This window comes from Rhinopithecus bieti, unplaced genomic scaffold, assembly GCF_001698545.2.
Source record: "Rhinopithecus bieti isolate Rb0 unplaced genomic scaffold, ASM169854v2 scaffold_9899, whole genome shotgun sequence".
Taxonomy (NCBI): Eukaryota; Metazoa; Chordata; class Mammalia; order Primates; family Cercopithecidae; genus Rhinopithecus; species Rhinopithecus bieti.
Genome location: NW_016806979.1, coordinates 708,849 through 730,100, shown reverse-complemented (window position 1 = coordinate 730,100; position 21,252 = coordinate 708,849). Strand labels below are relative to the sequence as shown.

General features: G+C 52.8%; 1 protein-coding gene across 4 annotated transcripts in view; it reads right to left on the bottom strand.

The window, feature by feature from the left end:
* Positions 1 to 21,252, bottom strand: part of CSNK1D (casein kinase 1 delta) — a 33,901-nt gene that overhangs the window by 6,859 nt on the left and 5,790 nt on the right. For 3 of the 4 annotated variants that reach the window (XM_017879183.1, XM_017879181.1, XM_017879182.1), the window contains exons 2-8: positions 18,088 to 18,198; positions 7,647 to 7,795; positions 6,831 to 7,059; positions 6,303 to 6,473; positions 5,590 to 5,738; positions 3,476 to 3,647; positions 2,925 to 3,064 (exon numbers count right to left, since the gene is read on the bottom strand). In XM_017879183.1, the coding sequence (XP_017734672.1) occupies positions 2,925 to 3,064; positions 3,476 to 3,647; positions 5,590 to 5,738; positions 6,303 to 6,473; positions 6,831 to 7,059; positions 7,647 to 7,795; positions 18,088 to 18,198 (1,121 nt within the window). Of the gene's footprint in view, positions 1 to 73; positions 138 to 2,924; positions 3,065 to 3,475; positions 3,648 to 5,589; positions 5,739 to 6,302; positions 6,474 to 6,830; positions 7,060 to 7,646; positions 7,796 to 18,087; positions 18,199 to 21,252 lie in introns of all 4 variants that reach the window. The other variant, XM_017879184.1, reaches the window with a different exon arrangement.

Sequence of the window (21,252 nt, the reverse complement as noted above, 5' to 3'; positions counted from 1 at the left end):
CTCCCACGGGCGGGGCATGGTGGCTCCCACCCACTTGGCACTGCTGCCTGGCGCCCGCCGCGCGCACACTCACCCAGTGCTGCCTTCCGATGGGAGACGAGCAGCTACTTGCCATGGTGTTCGAAAGGAATGCTATTCTGAGGTGGGGAAAAGACAGCTGTTGGTAAGCGTCCCGCCGGCCCCCTGACTACCTGTGTCGCCGGCCCCATGTCCAGATGGGCGTCCTTGCCTCAACCAGGTCCACAGACTGACGGATGCCGCCTGGGTGAGCCCAGGCACGGCGCACAGCCTCACTTGCCTCTCGGGATGGGCCTCTGGATAGGAGTGGCGCCCACTCCTCTTCTGCAATCACTTGCTCTTAAGGCCAATGAGGGCACGGGACAGGCCCTCCTGAGTGTTCTCAAGCACTAAGGAAACCTGACTCCCAGCGGGATGGCAGGTACTGGGCAGCCCCACAACTGGGTCTCAGGGCGCAGCCTGCAGGCAGCGGAGATGCACGTCCTCGCCACTATGACAACAGGGCTCAGGCCTAGTCCTGGACAGGGGTTGATCAAAGCGAGTCATCGAATGTTGAAGTGAGGAGGCCTTCTTCTCACAAAGTAAAAACCCCAAACAGACTCAGCAACTAGATGGCCTTTACGGCCCAGGCTACCGTGGCCAAAGAGCCCTGGCCGAACACCAACAGCCCGAGAAGAGAGGGGTTGAAGACGGAACAGACCAGGGGGAGTCCAGGCTGGGGCGGGGTCCTACAACTATGGGGGCCTCTGTGACCTGCAGACAGGGCTGCCATGTGGTCCTCCACCCATCCACACACCCAGCCATGGCCAGCAACCCCTGGGAGACCTTCCTGCTGCCTCCTCCCATCTCCACGGGGCGCAAGGACTCCTGAGAGGAGCAGAAAGAACCAGGAAGAGCGACGGCCCGAGGAGGAAGACTGGCCGGGGATGAGTCACTGCCCATGGTGACTGTCTCTCCAGCTCACCTGAGCAAGCAGGTGAGGCGTTCAGAGCAATCGAGCCTCCTGTATCCCCTTTGGGACTCAAAACGGGGGGCTGCCGGTCATAGCCACCACGTGTGCCGGTGTTGGCAGAGTCTGGCAGGAAGGAAACACAGCCAAAGCCTTCCCGTGAGATGGTGACGGAGGGGGCCGGCCCTGGAGGTGGGGAGCCCTCAACATGCCTCTCAAGAAGGCCCCCCAGGGTGTCCAGGAGCAGAGGCCAAGATGCTTCTTTCGGAAAGAACACACCCCCAAACCAACTCTCTCTGGAGACTCCTCCCTGCTGTTAAGAGTCCACGTCGTATTTCCTCATACGGAAAACAAGGGCCTAAGAGCCAGCTGTGGTTCCTGCCACAGCTCACCATGGAAGGAGGCACTGCTCACGACCACCTCGGGGGCTCGCGGCTATGATGGCCACACCCAGGTGCCGCCAAGGCTGTGTTCCGAGAAGAGGCAGCTGGACTCAGGGCTGTGGCTGCTCAGCCCGCTCAGGACGGCTTCACTGCCCTCAAAGATCCCAAACCACTAAACACTTTACTTTCTTTAAAACAAACAGCACTCAGGCCCCTTCCCTGCTGGCCAAGTGCTGCGGCAAGGCGGCCCAAGTCCAGTCAGTGCCCATCGAGGGGAGCACTCTCGGCTCCTGCGCCATGGTTCAGGGCTACAGAGCCAGCCGTGCGTCAAGAAGACACAAGGGCACGGGCAGACCCTCCTGGGACCTGCTCACGGTAACTGATGCGCAAGTGCCAGGCTCGTGGAAAGAAGCCAGTTAAACCCTCTCTGTGTCTGGAGGTGAGAGCAGGGCTGTGCGCAGGTAAGGGACCCACTCTCGTGATGCAGCCCAGACCCCTTGAACCCAATTCAAATAACCACGAAGTCAAAATCCTGCATCTTTGGTCTCTTTGGGAGGAAGTTATCACACAAGAAATCCACTTCTAGTGATATCATTAGTGAGTTAGAAATGTGCAGTAACCCCAATCATTTTATTAAAAATCATTTGACCACGGCAAGTGGTCAAGAATGCTCCCCACTCTGGTGTGTTCCTGGCTAGCCAGCTACACCCAGCCCCACTTGCGGCAGCAGGCCTGGCTCCATCCTGTGACCCCAAAAGACACCTCCCCAAAAGCCAGGCTCCAGGGCATTTCCGAACCGAGTTCCTGCTCATGCGGAAGACCCGTGGGGGATCTGGGCACCCCCCAGGATGCCTGCTGGTGAACCACGGCCCTGCCCCACTAACCCTGTCCCTGTTGGCGAACAACCCAGAAAACTATTTGAAGAAATACAATGGATCCATATGGAGAAAGCTGTTCTGGTTCAAAGAGCACGTTAGCAAACGCAGAAGACAACAGAAGCCAGAGGAAAGAGAGGAGAGGCTGCTGCAGGATGCTGAAGAGGAGGCGGCCGTGGCCAGGCCCGGGCTGCGCAACAGGGTACTTCTCGTCCGAGGGAAGACGGGCGAGGCCGTCAAAAGAAGGTAAGCCTTGTCGCAGGGCACGCCACCAGGGAGGGTCGCGCGGGGAGCCCGTGGAGGTCCCTACGGGCCTCCATCCCTGGCCAGCGGCAAGAATGAGGAAGAATGAGGAAGGTTCCCTTGGGCCAGGGGCACCCACAACGGGACGCAAGCGGGCGCGTGGTGTTGGCTGCCTGGGGACAGCTGCAGGCAGTGGGGCACTCAAACAGCAGGAGAAAGCCCCCATGGTTTGCTGGCCTCGGGCACCTGAGACCTGAGACTGCCCACCTGCGACCAGGAGACAAGCCCCATGACGGCCCAGCTTGTCTCCCAGGCCCTCCCGAGAAGCCTCATCTGCAGCAGAACCAGGACACCACACCCTGGCGAGATTAAAAACTCTCAAACATGGGGGGAAGAAAGGAAAGAAGGAAAGAAGCCCTGGAGAAACCACAGCCCGCCCAGGAGCTCTGCACCTACCTGTGAGGTGGACATGCGAGAGGTATCTTGTCGGCCCGTGAGGTCGGACGAGGAGATGTTGACGGGGGCCCCGCGGTGCAACCGCATACTCACTTTCCGCTCTCTCTCCATGCCGGAGACAGGCCGGGGGGAGGTGTTGGCTGAGGACAGGAGAGAAACGGAGTGGGTCGCCCCTGTCTGCTGCCTCTTGCTTGCGGCTTCCTGTGAGAGGCTGTGGCCAGAGAGGACCCCGGGCTGCCTGGACAGTCAGGAGCTGGCAGCAACCGATGGCCACCAATATTCAGATCCGGCCGGAGGGACACAAAGGGACATGGGAGCGAGGTCAGGGGGCTCATAAGGGAGGAACGCGAGATGTCGGAGGAATCACGTACACCGGCAGGTGTCCTCATTTCTAAAGGCACCCGGGCAGCCTGGCTCATCCACCCCAGGAGGAGCATCGCCTGACATGGGGCACTTACAGCATCCACCACCAAGTGTACCCTCCCCACCAACCCTGGGACACAGGAAGTCACCCCAGAGCTGCTCCAGAGCGCTGGGAGGGGGGCACTCACCCGTGTGTGAGGTAGGGGTGAGGGGTGTGGGGGGAGCCACTTCCTGCGTCCCCCGCAGGCGGCCGGAGGCTGTGGAAGGGAGGCCGCGGGTAGCCGGGTTCCGTGAGTGTCTCAGCCGCTCCTCTCGGTCCCTGCGCTCCCGCTCGGCGTCGTCGGCGGCCCGGCTGGCACCCTGAGGAGTCAGGAGATGAGGCCAGAGTGGAACCAGGTTTGACAGAAAGCAACCCTAGGTCCTAGGCTGCCCCGGCCACGGGAGAAAATCCCTACCAAAGGGCACTGGGACAGACTGTCTGCGAAGCCGCCCACAGGCCACGCGTTTCTCCCCACGGGATGCCAGCGTTATCCTCACAAGGGGTCAGAGTCAGGCCTCTCAGCTACCCCAACAATCAAAAAAACCCCACTCGCATGTCATTTCCCTGTGGGCTCAAAACTTCCTTAAACTTCAAAATGGGCAACAGCTGGCCCCCTGCTTCTCTGTGAACATGCTCACTGACACGTGCAGGGAGAGAGACAGGAACCATCGGAGGCCAGAGACAGGCCCCAAATGGTGACAGCTGGGGACGAAAGCAGGGTGGGAATGAGAGCGTTTGCTCAGACGAGGAGTCCACTCAGGGTCCAGACCCTACGGCCTGCGACAGCCTGTGCAGGTGTGGTGGGTGCGGCCAGCAGCCGGGTTTGTGCTGCACTGTCCAGATGCACAGGGGTGGGGAGGTCAGATTCTAAGCCTAGACAGCAGCCTATGAAAGAGCAGATTCTAACTGCCAATGCTGTGTGGCAGGGGCCTGAAAACTACAGCCCCGGGGCCAAACCCAGGTGCCACCTCTTCCTGCAAGTACAGCTGACTGGACACAGCCACGTCCACCAGGCAACACATAGCGGGACACACGCCTGCAGCTGCAGCACCATTCAACCAGCACCGCCCAGACTCCTCAGGCTGCCATTTACGGAAAACACTGGCCTAGACTGCTCTGAGGGCCAGGTGACTCCACTACCGCAGGAGGGTCGCTCTGCCGCCTCCAGAGGCAGCACAGCCTCGGCAGAGGGACCTGTCCGCTCTGCAGAGCGCACCCCTCCCACCACCTGGAGGCGCCGAGGCCGGGTCCAGGGCACCACTGCCCCTCCCTGGCCCCTGCACGACTATCGGACAAGGCCGCCGTTTTTGTACCCTCCCAAGAGGCAGTTCTGCTCCTCCATCAGACTGTCGCCTGGAAAGACTCCAACTTCTACTTAAAACTGACAACTAAACAGCAAGTTTTTAATGAAAGAACACAGCAGGCCGGGCGCGGTGGCTCAAAGCCTGCTAATACAGCACTTGGGAGGCGGAACGGGCGGATCACGAGCGTTCAGGAGATCGAGACATCCTGCGCCTTAACACGGTGAAACCCCGTTCTCTTACTAAAAATACAAAAAACTAGCCCGGGCGACTGGTGGCGCTGGGCGCCTGGTAGCCCAGCTACTCGCGGAGCTGAGGCAGGCAGAATTGGCTTGAAACCGGGCAGGCGGAGGCTTGCACGTGAGCCTGAGTCTGGGCACTGGCACCTCAGTCCGGGCCGACAGAGCGAGACTCCCCCTCAAAAAAAAAAACAAAAAAAAAAAAAAAAAAAAAAAAAAAAAAAAAAAAAAAGAACACAGCACGTTCACCAGAGCTTCAATTCTGGCAGCAGCAGTGTCTGAATAGTAATTCAGCTCAGACATGGACCCAGGGCTGGGCTGCGTTTTAGAGGCTCCAGGGCATGCTCACACCCGGATCAAGAAAGCCACAGGCAAAACCAGCTCACGACAGGGTCAGTCAGGCTGGACCGGCAGCACCTCAACAGGCCCCAACCCCACTCATCTCGTGAGCACCACAACCATCTGGCACAGTGAACGGGAACACGTACCCCCAGCCCCCACCCTCTGCCCCCAGGGCATGCTCTGGGCCCTATCTTACTTCTTGGCACCCCTTTCTGGCAGACACCCACTTGGTCCAAGTCCTGCCCACTACACACTCGCCCTTCACCACCGGAGACACTCCCTATATGGTACAGCCCCTCAACAAGACGGTCACTGGCCTCTCGCTGACAAGGCATCCCCTGCACACCACACTGAGCGAACATGCTGGCAGCACAACTTACAAATTTGAGCATGTTCCAGTCGAACACGTAGTCGTAGGAGAAGCCCTGGCGATGGAACAGATTCCGGAAAAGCTGCCTCAGGTAGGAGTAGTCAGGCTTGTCGTCAAAACGCAAGGAACGGCAGAAATTCAGGTATGTGGCAAATTCGGCTGCAAAACAACAAACTCAAAGCTAACTTGTGAAACCCAACTGCGACTCGAGGTGTCTGCCAACGTCACTGTCTACCTCCTGCTGCTGCACACTCAAGGGGAGAAAGACAGATGCAAAACACCTGTCAGATTTCTAAGACTCTAGGCCTTAAGAAAGCTTTTAAAAGAATTCAAGTCATAAAGCACAATTTAGTTTCATCTGAGGTGTGTATCCTGGGGCAGTCCTACAAATGCAAAGGGAGAGAGGCCCCACCACTGCCCATCCATCCCTTTCCAGCCACTTAGGACCCCAAGGCTCAGGCCTGCCTCACCTGCCATCTCTCCAGGGCCTCCAAGTGCTCTCCACACTGATGGGCACTTGGCAAGTAAGTCAAGACGAACAGGAGGGCAGGCTATTACCACCATACACAAAAGCACCCCACTTTCCTGCCACCACCCCTTTGGAAGGGGAGCAACTCTTCTGACAAAACCCAGGCTGAGCCATCTCAGCACACCTGAGGCGGGCCCGACGCAGGTGCAACCCCCGTGAGCAGCTCCACTGAGAAGAGGCCTCCAGAGACTTACAAGGGTAGCCTTTACACAACACTTCAATGGGGGTGGACATTTTCTTCTCGCTAATCCTTTCGTATTTCTGTCTCTTGGTGGCGGCCTTCAGCCCCTGCCAGGGTAGAGAGCCCAGGTTGAAGTACATTAGCACGTAGCCCAGAGACTCCAAGTCATCTCTTCGGGATTGTTCTGAAAAGAAAAGGGAAAGGCGTGAAGAACGGCACTTGCGTGCTCACGTCAAAGCAAAAGACGCAGCTGGCACTTCCAGTGGAGACGAGCCTCAGACACGCACGCCCGGATCACTCTCACCCAGAGCTGCCCCTTATGCACACTAAGGAAATTCCCGAACACATCACAGGTGACTCAGCAACATCTCAGCATCCACCTGCCCCCATACACCTGGCAGTCATGTGCCAGCCTGTCTGCTGCAAAGGTCTGATGACACACTCGCACCCCCAGCTCCCCGAGAGGCTGGCCTCTCCCTGGGTTGAGGCATGGACATGCCCAAAGGCACCCTAGGTCAGTGACCCACGCCCAAGGGCTCACCAATTCCAAGGTGCGTGTTGATGGAGGCGTACCGCGCCGTCCCTGTGAGGTTCTTGTTCTCGCGATAGGGGATGTGCTGGTGGGTGCGTGCGTCCCGGTACTTCTTGGCCAGCCCGAAGTCGATGATGTACACCAAGTTGCCCTTCTTCCCCAGGCCCATGAGGAAGTTGTCTGGCTTTACATCCCGGTGGATGAAGTTCTTTGAATGAATGTATTCGATGCGACTGATCTGTGAGCAGAGCAAGGCGCGAGATGGCAGCCCAGGGCGGTCTCAGGGAGGGACAGCTCAACTGCAGGACACTGTGCCAGTGGCTGCGTTGTTCCTGCCCCTCAGCCACGGCAGGTGAGTTTAACAATTAGCGAGCGGGACGCCCAACTGACCAAATTGTTCCCCCAGGTGCCTTCAGCAACCCTTCACCCTCCACAGGCCTAGGCGCTTTGCCTTCAGCTCCCACAAAACAGAGAGGTGAGGTGACAGAGGGGACAACCCGCCACTAGACATCGGTCTCTCCCAGCACTGTCCTCCGCACAGGCTACACACCAGGATTAGCAGAGAAACTGCACAGAGGTGCTTGGGAATCATATGCGTGTTCCTGAGAGATGGAGGGGCCCACTGCATGGAAACGTGTTATGCTGGTACCGAGAGGGTGGCCTCCAAGCCAGTCAGCTGAGCCACCAGAGCCTCAAGGCTAAGGCTTAGCACATTTCCATTTCCTCTGTGAATTAACAGCTGTAATGATGGCGAGAACAGCACAAGTGAGCGGCTGATTCCACCAGACGGCAAGTATGTGCCAAGTGTCAGGAAACGGTCCTTACCATTTGGTCAGCAAGCAGCAGGACGGTTTTGAGGCTGAATTTCCTGGAGCAGAAGTTGAAGAGGTCCTCCAGGCTCGGCCCCAGCAGCTCCATCACCATGACGTTGTAGTCCCCCTCAGCCCCGCACCATCTGATGGTGGGGATGCCCACTAGGTGAGGAAATCAGACAGCGTTTCAGTCCAGGCCCTGCCTCAGCTCCACACTACGTCTGTGCTGTGCACACCAAGGGGTCCTGGTGACAACCCTGAATGGGGGAGGGGTGACGGAGGCAGAAGACCCCGGCAACGCCAGTCCTCAGGGACCCATCTTCGAGATTAGGCCCCATCTGTTAGCAAATGGCCTGAGGCAGACGTTGGACCAGGGCCAAGCGGACAGGAGCTGCAAAGGAGACAAGGAGGGGATTGAAGCCCCACCTCCCTGACTCTCACCTTCTAGGGCAGGGGGGCAGGAGACACAGGAAGCAGTCATGATGCGGGAGAGAAAGAGCTCAGGCAGAAAGGACCAGAGCCCACCAGAGACGTCACATGGGAGAGGGGAGGAGGTTCAGGAGAGAAAGCAGCTACCATGGGTTAGGTGAGAGAAGAAAATATGTTCAATGACTATGATGTTGGTAGAAGTATTTGACTGGATAAGAGAAAAACAAAAGCAATGAAAACTTTTTGGGGATTTACACAGTAACCCAGGCTTGAAATACACAAATCAGGGAAGTGAGAATACAGACACAATAAATCTAACAGAAAGAATTTACAGATGGCTGCATAGTATCAGTGCTGAAGGCATAATCAACACTAAAAAGACACACGGGCCAGGTGCAGTGGCTCATGCCTGTAATCCTAGCACTTTGGGAGGCTGGAGCGGGAGGACTGCTTGAGCTCCAGTTCGAGACCAGCCTGGATAACATAGGGAGACCCTTATGTCTCTACAAAAAAACTTTGGGAATTAGCTGGGTGTGTGGCACGCTTCTGTGGTCCCATCTACTTGGGAGGCTGAGGCAGGAGGATCACTTGAGCCCAGGAAATGAAGGCTGCAGTGAGCCATGACGGCACCACTGCACTCCAGCCTGTGCCACAGAGCAAGACCCTGTCTGAAAACAAAACAAAAAAAATCTACTTTAGAAAAAAATGGGTGAAAGACCTGGACACTTCACCCAAGACTTTACGTATGAAAAGTCGACGACCACAAGAAGATGCTGAGAGATGGAAACACATGCTGATAAAGACGCATGCAGGAACACGCAGGAGCGCGCACCGCAGCCTCACGCCAGAGTCAAATTCGAACGCTGCAGCAACAGATGGGTTTCTCAAAATACCACCCCCAAAATATGTCCTTCGGTCCTATTTTTTCTCTTATATCCACAAGAACATGTTTTTTTGGTATGTTTTTACAGCACTAGGTCCTTAACTATACACATGGCTCTACACACATACAGCTTATGAACGGCCTGGATAAACCTTTCATGTCCTTCCATGGCAAGACAGATTTTTAGTTTAGTCTTACAGCAAGTTTTGGTACCATCAGGGAAATTTACTTCATTAAAAAAGTTGTTTCATTATTTTATTGTTTTGAGGTGAGGTCTTGCTGTCACCCAGGCTGGAGTGCAGGGGCGCCATCTCGGCTCACAGCAACCTCCGCCTCCCGGGTTCAAGCAATTCTCCTGCCTCAGCCTCCTGAGTAGCTGGGATTACAGGCAGGCGCCACCACGCCCGGCTCATTTTACTGGCCATATGTATCCCCCTCTCTTCTGAAGGTGTGTCTTTTTGTTTGGCTAAGTTTTCCATCGTGGTATCTTTTCCTATTTATAATAGTTCTTTATAAATTCTAGATACTAAACCATTGTAGGCTTTTTGTGAGGCAAGTATCTCTCAGTTAATGGCAGGTTTTTAATTTTCTTCTGGAGTTTCTTGATGAAAAGACTTAATTTTCATGAATATGAATGCCCCTATCATTTGCTTATGAGTGCTTTCAGTATCTTACATTAAAAAATAATTTCTGCCCTCAGCGTCAAAAAGAGATGCTATAGACCATCCTGGCTAACACGGTGAAACCCAGTCTCCACTAAAGAATACAAAAAACCAGCCGGGCGACGAGGCGGGCGCCTGTAGTCCCAGCTACTCGGGAGGCGGAGGCAGGAGAATGGCGTGAACCCGGGAGGCGGAGCTTGCAGTGAGCTGAGATCCGGCCACTGCACTCCAGCCTGGGCGGCAGACAGAGCAAGACTCCGTCTCAAAAAATAAAATAAAATTTAAAAAGTGTAAAAGTTACTTCTACTTCTAGCAAAAACAGTTATGGGGCCTGATTCGCCCTCACACCTTAAGTAACTAAGGGAAAAAACAAAACACACAGCCGCACACATGACAGGGCGGTTTCAGCGCCGGCCCGGCCAATGACTGACAGCCGTACCAGCCAATAACAGCCGTGCTTCAGGGCGGGAAGGAGCGGCGAGAGGGCGCCCTGGGCTGCCCCCTGTACTGCTGGGAGCATAAGCACAAAGGCCAGACCTAGCAGATCCAGGAATCCAACCTCATCCCAGAAGAGAGCTGAGGAGGAGCCTGCAGAACGTGGAAGAGCACAGCATGCGTGACATTCTCGATGTCCGGCATCCACCGTGGAAAACAAACCTGGAGTAAGAGGTCAACTGAAACAGACCCGGATGTTCAAATCAGCAGAGAAAGTCATGAAACGTGACTACAGATTTCAACTGGATTCCACATCAAAAAGTTTTTTAACTGGCCAGGCTCAGGCCTATAATCCCAGCACGATGGAGGTGGAAGTGGGAGGATCACTTAAGCCCGAGTTGAGACCAGAAAGAAACATAGGGAGACCCTCGTCTCTACAAAAAAATTTTAAAAATTAGCTAGGCTTGGTGCTGTGTGCCTACTACTCGGGAGGCTGAGGTGGGAGGATGGCTTAGCCCCAGGAAGTCGGGCATGAGGCATATACATATACGTGTGTTTATGTTTGACTTTGGTCTTTTGTATATATGTATATATATTTTTAAAAAATGTATATATAAACCTCAATACATATAAGATATATATGCAAATACATATCTACTTTCAGATTCTGGAATAGTTGCATATAAACGTATATATAAACCTGAAAATATATGATATATACATGCAAATACATACGTACTTTCGGATTTTGGAATAGTGGCATTCTGCGCCACAGCTGACCGTCCCTAATCTGAAAATCCAAACGGCCCCCATTCGCATCTCCTTTGAGCATCATGTCAGCACTTTTCATAAAGTTTCTGATTCTGGGTGTTTCAGATACTCAACCTTACTACGGATTTGTGAATTCTCTCTCTATATATATTCAGCATTATGGATTCCCAAATTCCCTTTCTCCACTCCAACGCATCACAGTTCCTTCTTCTTAATACTCATTTTGAAGTTTTCACTGTCCTAAATTTAGGCAACAGATAACCTTTCAAGCTTTTTCCTGTACCCTCACAACAAATGCCTATCGGTTTTGAACTTCTTTTCTTTCTGCCACACGTTCCAGATTCACCTTCCTTCTTTCTGCCCCAGCCCTGGAATCAGCTGCTTCTCCAAGCACTCAGGACTCCTCTTAACAGAGAGCGATAAATATACTTACAACCCACCGAGGCCCAGCATGCTCAGTGTTCTAGGCTGTCACTCCTTCTAAGCCCTTCTCGTGGCCAGAACTACACAGTTTCATCGTGACAGCTTTATAGTAAGTGCTGGTGTTTGCAGGGCAAATGGCCCTCTTCTTCACAGATGTTTTAATTAACCCTGGCCTTGCACTCTTCTTGGTGAATTCTAATCACCTCGTCATGTCAGAGAAGTGGCTGGATGTCAATAGGAACGTCACTGAATGTTAAGAGCAACTTTGGGAGACCTGACACTGGCATCTTCCTTTCTCTGAACATAGAGGAGAATTAGGCAAATCTTTCTTAAATGTCTTTCAATAAAGTTTATATATTTTCTGCATACAGAACTTATCTGTCTTAAAATTTATCCCTAGATACCTTTTGCTACTGTAAGCAGTACTTTTAAATTACATTGTGTAACTAATTAATTATTGTTGGTTTAACAAAATAAATAGATTTTATATTTTGATCTTAAATTTGCTGAACTCTCTAATCTGTTGAGATCCCTATGTAGGAAACGACATCACATCAATATGCCAGTACCAGCAGTTTTTTTTCTGCCTTTTTCACCCCCTGCCCTGCTGAAAACAGTGTTGTGAGGCTGAGGATGATGTGGGCTACACAAAACTCTGCTGCTCTGCAGGGGGGAATGGAAATCTGCATAACCACCTTGGAAAAATCGATACATATAAATATGCGGATGCCTGCGTTATCTTGCAGAACTGGATATTTGCACGTGCCAAGCAACAGCCACTGCACCTTCACACGTAGGTGCTGGCACGTGTGCCCCAGACACATGGACAAGATGTGCACAAAAGCACTGTCCCTAAGAGCAAATGCTAGAAGCTCCCCAGGGCTCAACACAGAATAAGAGGAAGCTACTTTATACAGCTATGTAGATAATCAAACAATGAAAATCAATTACCTAGAGCTGCAATCCATAGGGAAGAATCTCAGGAATACTCTGGGTCAAAGAAAGTTACAAAATACAGACCGCATCGCATAACACTAAAACTTTCATGTATTCAAAAGACATATGTGGCATGGACTCATGAGCCATCTGAACTGATGGTGTACTGACTGATGTAACTGATGGTGTACTGACTGATGTACTGATGGTGTACTGACTGGTGTGACTGTGGTATACTGGACTGGTGTGACTGACAGCGTACTGAAACTGATGTGACTGACGGCGTACTGACCTTGATTGTGCACGGACAGTGTACTGGACTGACGTGACTGGACGGCATTACTGACTGATGTGACTGGACGCTACTGACTGATGTGACTGACGGCGTACTGGGACTGATGTGGACTGACAGTGTATACTGACTGACGTGACTGATGGTGTACTGACAGTGTACCGACTGATGTGACTGATGGTGTACTCATCTGATGGTGTACTGACGTGACTGATGTGACTGACGGCGTACTGACTGATGTGACTGATGGTGTACTGACTGATGGTGTACTGACATGACTGATGGTGAACTGACGGTGTACTGACTGATGTGACTGTGTACTGACAGATGTGACTGACGGTGTACTGACTGATGTGACTGATGGTGTACTGACTGATGGTCTACTGACTGACATGACTGATGGTGTACTGACTGACATGACTGGTGTACTGACTGATGGTGTACTGACCGATGTGAGTGATGGTGTACTGATGGTGTACTGACTGACGTGACTGGTGGTTTACTGACTGATGTGAGTGACGGTGTACTGACTGATGGTGTACTGATGGTGTTACTGACGGTGTATTTACTGACACCAAATTTCTTTCTCTCTTTTTTTAAACAGGGGTCCTGCTGTCATCCAGGCTGGAGGGCAGTGGCACCATCACAGCTCACTGCAGCCTTAACCTCCCGAGCTCAAGCCATCCTCCTGCCTCAGCCTCCCAAGTAGCTGAGACTACAGGTGTAAGCCACTGCACCTGGCCTGTTTATTTTTCCTCCCTGCCCCCCAAATGTCTCAGCAGAATCACCCCTTTTGGTAGCTGTAACAATGTGCCCCGTCATGCATGGCATTAGAGAATGGATAAAATACAGTAAAAGCAACATGCTCTTGGCTCCCAATGCACTTGTGCTCAATGGACTTACTGCTACTGTGTTTTTGCAGTAACAAGTGAAGCCAATGGGTTTGAAAACAGAGACCCAAGGCTGCCTAAGTATGCCAGTCATCCAGGGCCACCCTGCTGCCCTGTCCAGGTCCTGTCATGGTGGGAAGCAGCCACTCGTGCTGCTATTTGTCACCTCCACACTTTTCCCTCATGGTGCCCAAAGATAGCTAAATATATGCGTGGGGATAAAAAAATGGGAGGACAAGGCCAGATACATGAAGACATGCTCCACCCTGATCTGTGAAAAGTTTCAATATAAATGTGGGGACTCAGCATTAATGCAAATAGAAATTTTCATAAAGTTTTCAGCAATTCAACCCTAAAATGACTTATGTAACTGTAAAATGTTTCTAGAAGGCCGGGCGCGGTGGCTCAGGCCTGTAATCCCAGCACTTTGGGAGGCCGAGACGGGCAGATCACAAGGTCAGGAGATCGAGACCATCCTGGCGAACATGGTGAAACCCCCTCTCTACTAAAAAATACAAAAAACTAGCCGGGCGTGGTGGCGGGCGCCCGTAGCCCCAGCTACTCGGGAAGCTGAGGCAGGAGAATGGCGTGAACCCGGGAGGCGGAGCTTGCAGTGAGCTGAGATCCGGCCACTGCACTCCAGCCTGGGCGACAGAGCAAGACTCCGTCTCAAAAAAAAAAAAAATGTTTCTAAATAATTTCATTATTTGGATTTTGGAAGTTTCTTGTAGGATGACAAAGAAACAAAAACTTACAAACAGATGAGCGAGGGCCTGGCACAGGTATGGGGCATGGCAGGCAAATGGGCTCCACAGGGAGGAGTGTTCCTCTCAGACGGGCAGGACAGGGTCCTGGTTGTTGATTTTAATGTCCTCGATAACCATACATGTTACATACGTTCTTTGGTGTTGTACAATATTTCACAATAAAGATGATGGTAGGCAGTCGCCCACCCTCAGCCACAGAACCTTCACCCACTGGCCCAGTTCTATACAAGCATTTCCCTCCTCCCTCCCAGAAACCACGCCTGCCATCTTAGCCTTGACCAAAAGCAGCTGGGAACTAAGTAAATGTCGTTTGCTGAGGGGTTCCCCAAGGAGGGAGTGACCTAAAGCCGCTTTTGGGGGATGTTAGGATCGGAAAGAGCACTTACAACAGTCCCTGGGTTTTGTCCACCAGTCCAGTCGGTTTTGACAAAAACTAGGTGTCTATCCAAGTCTTTCACCAACATAGCTAATTTTAGTTTCTTTCTACTATTTCAGGTATTGAATCTACTGTCCCAACCAGATTTGGGACAGGTGGGAGCATCTGGGGCACATTCCTGACGGCTGAAGGCCACATAGGGTGGCTGCCATTTCCTTCTCTGGGAGCAGACAGCTGCTTGAGCAGTAGTCTGGGGGGCTAGAACGCCCAAGTTCAAGTCTGTCCTCTGTGAAGTTACACAGCCTTCTAAACCCAGTTTCCTCATTTGCAACATGAGGCTGAAGAGCTCAGTACCCACTGCCCAGGGCTGCTGTGGGCAGTGACCGGTGTGTTTTTAATGCTCACTCTTCCCAAGCTGCAGATAACAGAATGCACTCAGTGTGGAGCTTTCTCCTGGAAGGCAGCTTCCATCAAGCAGACGTAAGCAAGATCAGAACCTGGCACCACCGCTTGACTCTCATGTGAAAGGAAGGAAAACTGAAATGAGAGGTGCTTGCTGCCCGTTTTTTCAGAGACAGCAGGACAATCTGCACCATCCACAGCAGACACTGCACAAGGGGACAATCTGCACCACCCACAACAGGACAATCTGCATCACTCACAGCAGACACTGCACAAGAACGGGCGGCGGCAAGATCTGGTGGTTTCTGGATGAAGCAATTTCTTCCCATTATTTGTCAACTCCCTGGTTTTGTCTCAAAGTGAATTCAAGAACCACCACCAGAATGAGGCCTTTTGCCTTCCCGGACATCATGTTTTCTAAAATGCAGATCTTTAGATCTTTACAGTATCTGGACAGGCGCGGTGGCTCACGCCTGTAATCCCAGCACTTTGGGAGGCCGAGGTGAGCAGATCGCCTGAGATCAGGAGTTCACAACCAGCCTAGCCAACGTGGTGAAGCCCTGTCTCTACTAAAAATACAAAAATTAGCCAGGCGAGGTGGCTCACGCCTGTAATCCCAGCTACTGCAGAGGCTGAGGCAGGAGAATGGCCTGAACCCAGGAGGCAGAGGTTGCAGGGGGCCAAGATCCCGCCACTGCACTCCAGCCTGGGCAACAGAGTGAGACTGCGTCTCAACAAACAAACAAACAAACAAAACAACAAAACTTTGCCAGTATCCACCAGATGTGTGTGCATTTAACCCAGAAGACCTGACCTACATTTTGGAATGGTCAGGGACATGGCAATGCGCTTGAAGCCCAAATGGGAGAAAATCCGTTTCTGAAATCCTGTTTGGTTTCCAGGATCCTAGGGAAGGTGCATGGGCAGGAACAGGAAGGTGCTTCTTTACTCTCTTAAGCCAGTGGCCGCAGGGGAAGGCACTTTGCCTGCTAGGGACCTTCAGCACTGTCTGAAGAAAGTTTCGAGTGTCACAGCTGGGGCCTGGGCTGCCAACACCTAGCATGCGAGAGCACACCACTGCAAACAGCACTAGTGCCAGGTGGAGAAGCCCTGCTCAGGAACCACATAGCTACCTTTTGGTTCGGGGTTGGCTTCCCCAGTGACCATCCTGGGCTTTTTTCTTTTTTTTTTCTTTTTTTTGAGACAGAGTCTCGCTCTGTCACCCAGACCTGAGTGCAGTGGCGCGATCTCCACTCACCGCAGGCTCCGCCTCCCAGGTTCACGCCATTCTCCTGCCTCAGCCTCCAGACTACAGGCGCCCACCACCTCGCCCGGCTAATTTTTTATATTTTTTTTAGTAAAGACGTGGTTTCACCACGTTAGCCAGGATGGTCTTGATCTCCTGATCTCATGATTTGCCTGCCTCGGCCTCCCAAAGTGCTGGGATTACAGGTGTGAGCCACCGTGCCTGGCCTATTCTGTGCTTTTAAGTACTGGCTTTCTTCCCTTTGCCCTTGTGTACCCCTGGCTTGCAAGTTCACCTGCAGATGTCTCTCGTAAAAAGTTAAGGTATTTTTAAGCTTGCAGGTTTTACTCGACCCCCGCACCAGGCTCCCGCAGGCCAAGGTCACACCTTGCACCACCCTGCTCTACTTGGCTCGTCACACCTCCAAGGCAATGCAGGCTCCAGGCCCTTGAGAAGCCAGTCCACCACCAAGGGCCGCCAGACAGGCTCCCAGGGCGGGGTCTCTGTTGAGCTTTCCTTGGGTTGGTGATGGGATTTTTCATTCCTGTGGCCTCCTCTGGTCATGTGAGGCCCGTGTAGGACACATTGGATGACCCTCTCTGTAACGGGCTCCCCAGGACCACGGGTGCTGCCAAAGACATTTTGTGTCACATAAACCTAGAAATGTCGGTTTCTTGTAGTAGCACAGATTACGTCGCTTGTGCTGAGAAAGGATGTCAAAAAAGCCCATCAACAGTCCTCCCTTTCCCGTGACAAAAGGGCTAACAGAGGCCCTGAACAGCTTTTCCTTTGGCCGATTGCCCAAGGGGACTCACCCAACCATCCGCCTACAAATGTGCCCCGGAGGCTTCTGACTGGGAGGGCTCCACGGACATGGCACAGCCACTCTTCAGACAGAAAGCCCGGTTCCCAAAGAGCGCACCTGCCAGACCGAAGCTCTGCTGCTGAGATGCGTGCTTCATGACTCTGAAATCCCCGCAGAGAATGCCCTCCTGCTCCATCAGCCGAACTGTTTCAAAGTCCAGGGAACTCGCAAGAGCTGGACTCTGAGGTCAGGACAGGAGCACTCTGCTCCATACTCAGCCCACAGTGGAACACCAGGTACCTAAGGCCCTGGGCTGAGGGCTCGCCGAACGGGGACAGTAACTGAGCTGGAAGAGGTCATGATGGTCGCCAAGCTCAAAACCCTTGTTTTGCTCAGGAAAAAATGAGCCCAGAGTGTGTGAAGGGACATCCCCCAAGCTGTAAGCAAAGCATGCGAAGGAGCACAGGCCTCACCCAGGGATCACACACCAGGAAGGTCCCACCAGCAACAGCCCCCGCGACCACTGAGGGGCACAGACACCATAGGGAGCATGCATTAAAATTCACACAAACTTTATTTCAGACACCATGACCTGACATGAAGTAAAATTTAAACAAAAGGACAAGATGGCATGTTTCTTTTCTTTTTTTTGGGGGGACAGGGTCTCACTCTGTCGCCCAGGCTAGAGTGCAGTGGTGTGATCTTAGCTCACTGCAACCTCCGCCTCCCAAGCTCAGGCAATTCTCCTGCCTCAGCCTCCTGCATAGCTGGGATTACAGGTGCACGCCACCACACTCGGCTAATTTTTGTATTTTTAGTAGAGACGGGGTTTCACTACGTTGGCCAGGCTAGTCTCGAACTGCTGACCTCAAATGATCCACCCGTCTCGGCCTCCCAAAGTGCTGGAATTCCAGGAGTAAGCCACCGCGCCTGGCCCATAAGATATATATTTGTGTTGAGGGAGGGTCTCTGGACCCGAGACTCTCTGAAGGAAGCTGTGACCTCTTCGTCAGGGTGTGGGGAACACTTCCCTCCCTTTTGCCCGGAGCCAGTTTTGGGTTTATTTTAACCAGCAATGCTGAGTTGCTGTTCTCCCTTAGAACCCTGGTGTTCCTCTGTGACTGGTAAAGGACCTACCTCCTCCCTGCATCATCTTGTAGATTTTGCTCTCAATGTGGAGCTGAGGGTGTTTGGTTTTGACACATTCAAGCTTGATGGCAACTTCTTCTCCTGCAGCAATGTCCGTACCTTGGCAAAGAAAGAAAACCACAACAGGAATTACCTGGTGTCCACCAAATAACCCAACGTGCTGGAGAAACGACAAGCACTATGTGAGTTTTCCAGGAAGGACCAAGTGATGGACGTGTTCTCCTTTCTAGCGTAGTAAGGCGGGTTCATTAGCTAACACATCTCTGGGGGAAGTTATCCTTAGTCCCATTTTCACAACAGGACAAATCTGAACTGCACAGAAAGTCTATGTGGTTTCCATCACCCGCCTACCAGTCTCCAGGTGCTGCAGCTCCCTCTCCACAGTAGCCCTTTTGGTCTGCGTCCTCCCATCAGCCCTGCCCAGGGCCCCTGCATTCGCCTGCCCCAGACAGCCCATGGTGGAGCTCCAGGGTGCCATTCCCTTTTCTCCACGCTGCCTTGACAGGCCTCCGGGAGGGGTGGTTTCAGATTCCCCCTGAGGAAGGGCTGGGTTTTTACCCAACAATCACAGCCCCAGTTCACCCAGGCCCGGAATCACAGGCAGCGGGAGTCATCTCCAGCCAACCTACTGCACGCAAACACCCTCCACCAGGCGGAGGGAGGCCCTTCTCCGTTCCTGGGGCCACAAAGCCAGAAGAATCGCCTGTTTTCAAATCCCTAAACGCACCACCTACCAACACACACCGGTCGCACATCTTTCGTCAGTCAATGGCTAAAACCAATGACACATCTAATACCCTGATGACTGGACTATGAGTTTGGAGGCAAAATTAAACTTTTTATCTAGAAATGTTCCATCTCTGCTTTACTCTGATAAATGACAAACGTGACAATCACCATCCCTCTCAGGTTCACCCACAAATACTCCTGAGTTTGAATCTGGCCCAAAGCCTTCCCCAAATCCACAGCATGAGGTATCCCAGGAGCTTGAACCAAAGAGGAGAGAAAAAGAAGCTGCACACAGCACATACTCAGCTCTCTCCTCTTCCATCACGGATCCCTTCGGAGTATAAGACACTGGAATCGGCCGGGCATGGTGGCTCACGCCTGTAATCCCAGCACTTTGGGAGGCCGAGGAGGGCGGATCACGAGGTCAGGAGATCAAGACCATCCTGGCTAACACAGTGAAACCTTGTCTCTACTAAAAATACAAAAAATTAGCTGGGCGTGGTGGCGGGTGCCTGTAGTCCCAGCTACTCGGGAGGCTGAGGCAGGAGAATGGCGTGAACCTGGGAGGCGGAGCTTGCAGTGAGCTGAGATCCGGCCACTGCACTCCAGCCTGGGCAACAGAACGAGACTCCGTCTCAAAAAAAAAAAAAAGATTCCCTGATGAAAGGCAGAATAAGGTCAAGTGAGCACTAGAGCCGTCTGTTGATATCCACACACATCCACTGAACACCCAAGAACCCCCTCGTCTGCCCAGATGGTGGCATGAGATGTGCCACTTCCAGCCTGGGCCTCAAACCCACCGCCACTGCTGCGTTCCACAGGAATCGCCATCATCAGGTCATCGCCAGTGACCATTCTAGATTTAAGAACGTCACTTACTATCAACACAGACTCTTCGGAGCACTCAAGGTAATACGTTTTGTTCTTCCTGCCTACAGTTGGGACAGTCTATCCAATTACAAGAGAAATGACTTCATCGAAAAATGTACTGTGCAAATGAAAACGAACTCTGAGTTCCTTTAAGGACCTGGACTCTGAACTCAACTCGCCAGCCGGAAGGGAGGGTGACTCATCCCACTAGTTATGTCAGCAGCTCCCTGAACCCCCAAGCAGGCGCAGTGCAGCCTCGGACAGCACCGCCACCCTCGCCAGCTGGCAGCCCAGTGACCCCACGGCCTGGGGCCAATCAATGGCTTGGGGCCACACAGCCTGCTGACTAGCATCTCTCACTCCACTTCTCTGTAGATGACACAGCTAATGTCTGCCAGTCACACCTGCAACACTGACTGTCGTGGGGCAAAGTCATCACCAGCCACTCTGGCACACACCACCAATCACACACTATCATGGGGCTGGGACCTCTTGCTGTGCAAGCACACAGAGCCAGCCCTGCTGTGGAACCAGACACCAAGGTTGCCCCGAGTCTCTACAGGGGAGCAGAGGATGCAGGCCCTGCACACAGATGTGAGGACGGCAACTCTCTGGGGCCTCCAGCAGGCGCCTCATCACCCGCTATGCAGAAGCATCAGGCAGCAGAGCATCAGGGTCTGCGCATTCCTGGGCACCACCTGCCTCAAGGTCGCTGAGCACCACTCAGACCCCTGGCCTGCAGCCCTGTCCCACCTCACCCACCGGGGGCACCCCCACACTCTACCAGCCGTGCTGCTCAGTCAGGTCCTCCAGCTGCCATCAGTCCACAAGGCAGCACGGAGGCGCTGAATAACTGTGGTGGCAATCTGGCATCGCTGCAGCACTTTGACCTTATTATACACAAGTTTTGGTGTGCAACCCATTGAAAATTACAAGCCTGGTCCTTCACTGCAGGCTAAATCTGAGAAGCACGACTAAAAGGGGAATGAGAATTTGAAAGACCCTGAGCCCTGGGTGTCAGAATCAAAACAAACCAAAACCTGGCGACACACAGATCACCAGGTTGTCTGGGTTGTCTGTTTACACAAAGGACATTCTACCAGCAGAACAACCTCAACTCTTCCCTGCAGCTCAACAATCTTGGTCTGCTGTGAGACAGGGCTTTCCTCAGTCCGTGTCTGGGTGTCAGTTAATGTTAGTCCTACAAAAACAAAAAGATGTCCCTCAAGTTCAGCAGACAAAAGCAGATGGTGGCCGGGTATGGTGGTTCACGCCTGTAATCCCAGCACTTTGGGAGGCTAAGGCTGACGGATCACTTGAGGTCAGGCATTCAAGACCAGCCTGGCCAACATGGTGAAACCCCGTCCCTACTATAAATACAAAAAAATTAGCCAAGCGTGGTGGTGAGCGCCTGTAACCCCAGCTACTCAGGAGGTTGAGGCGGAAGAACTGCTTGAACCCAGAAGGCGGGGGTTGCAGTGAGCTGAGATCGTGCCACTGCACCCCAGCCTGGGAGACAGAATGATACTTTGTCTCAAAAAAAAAAAAAAAAAA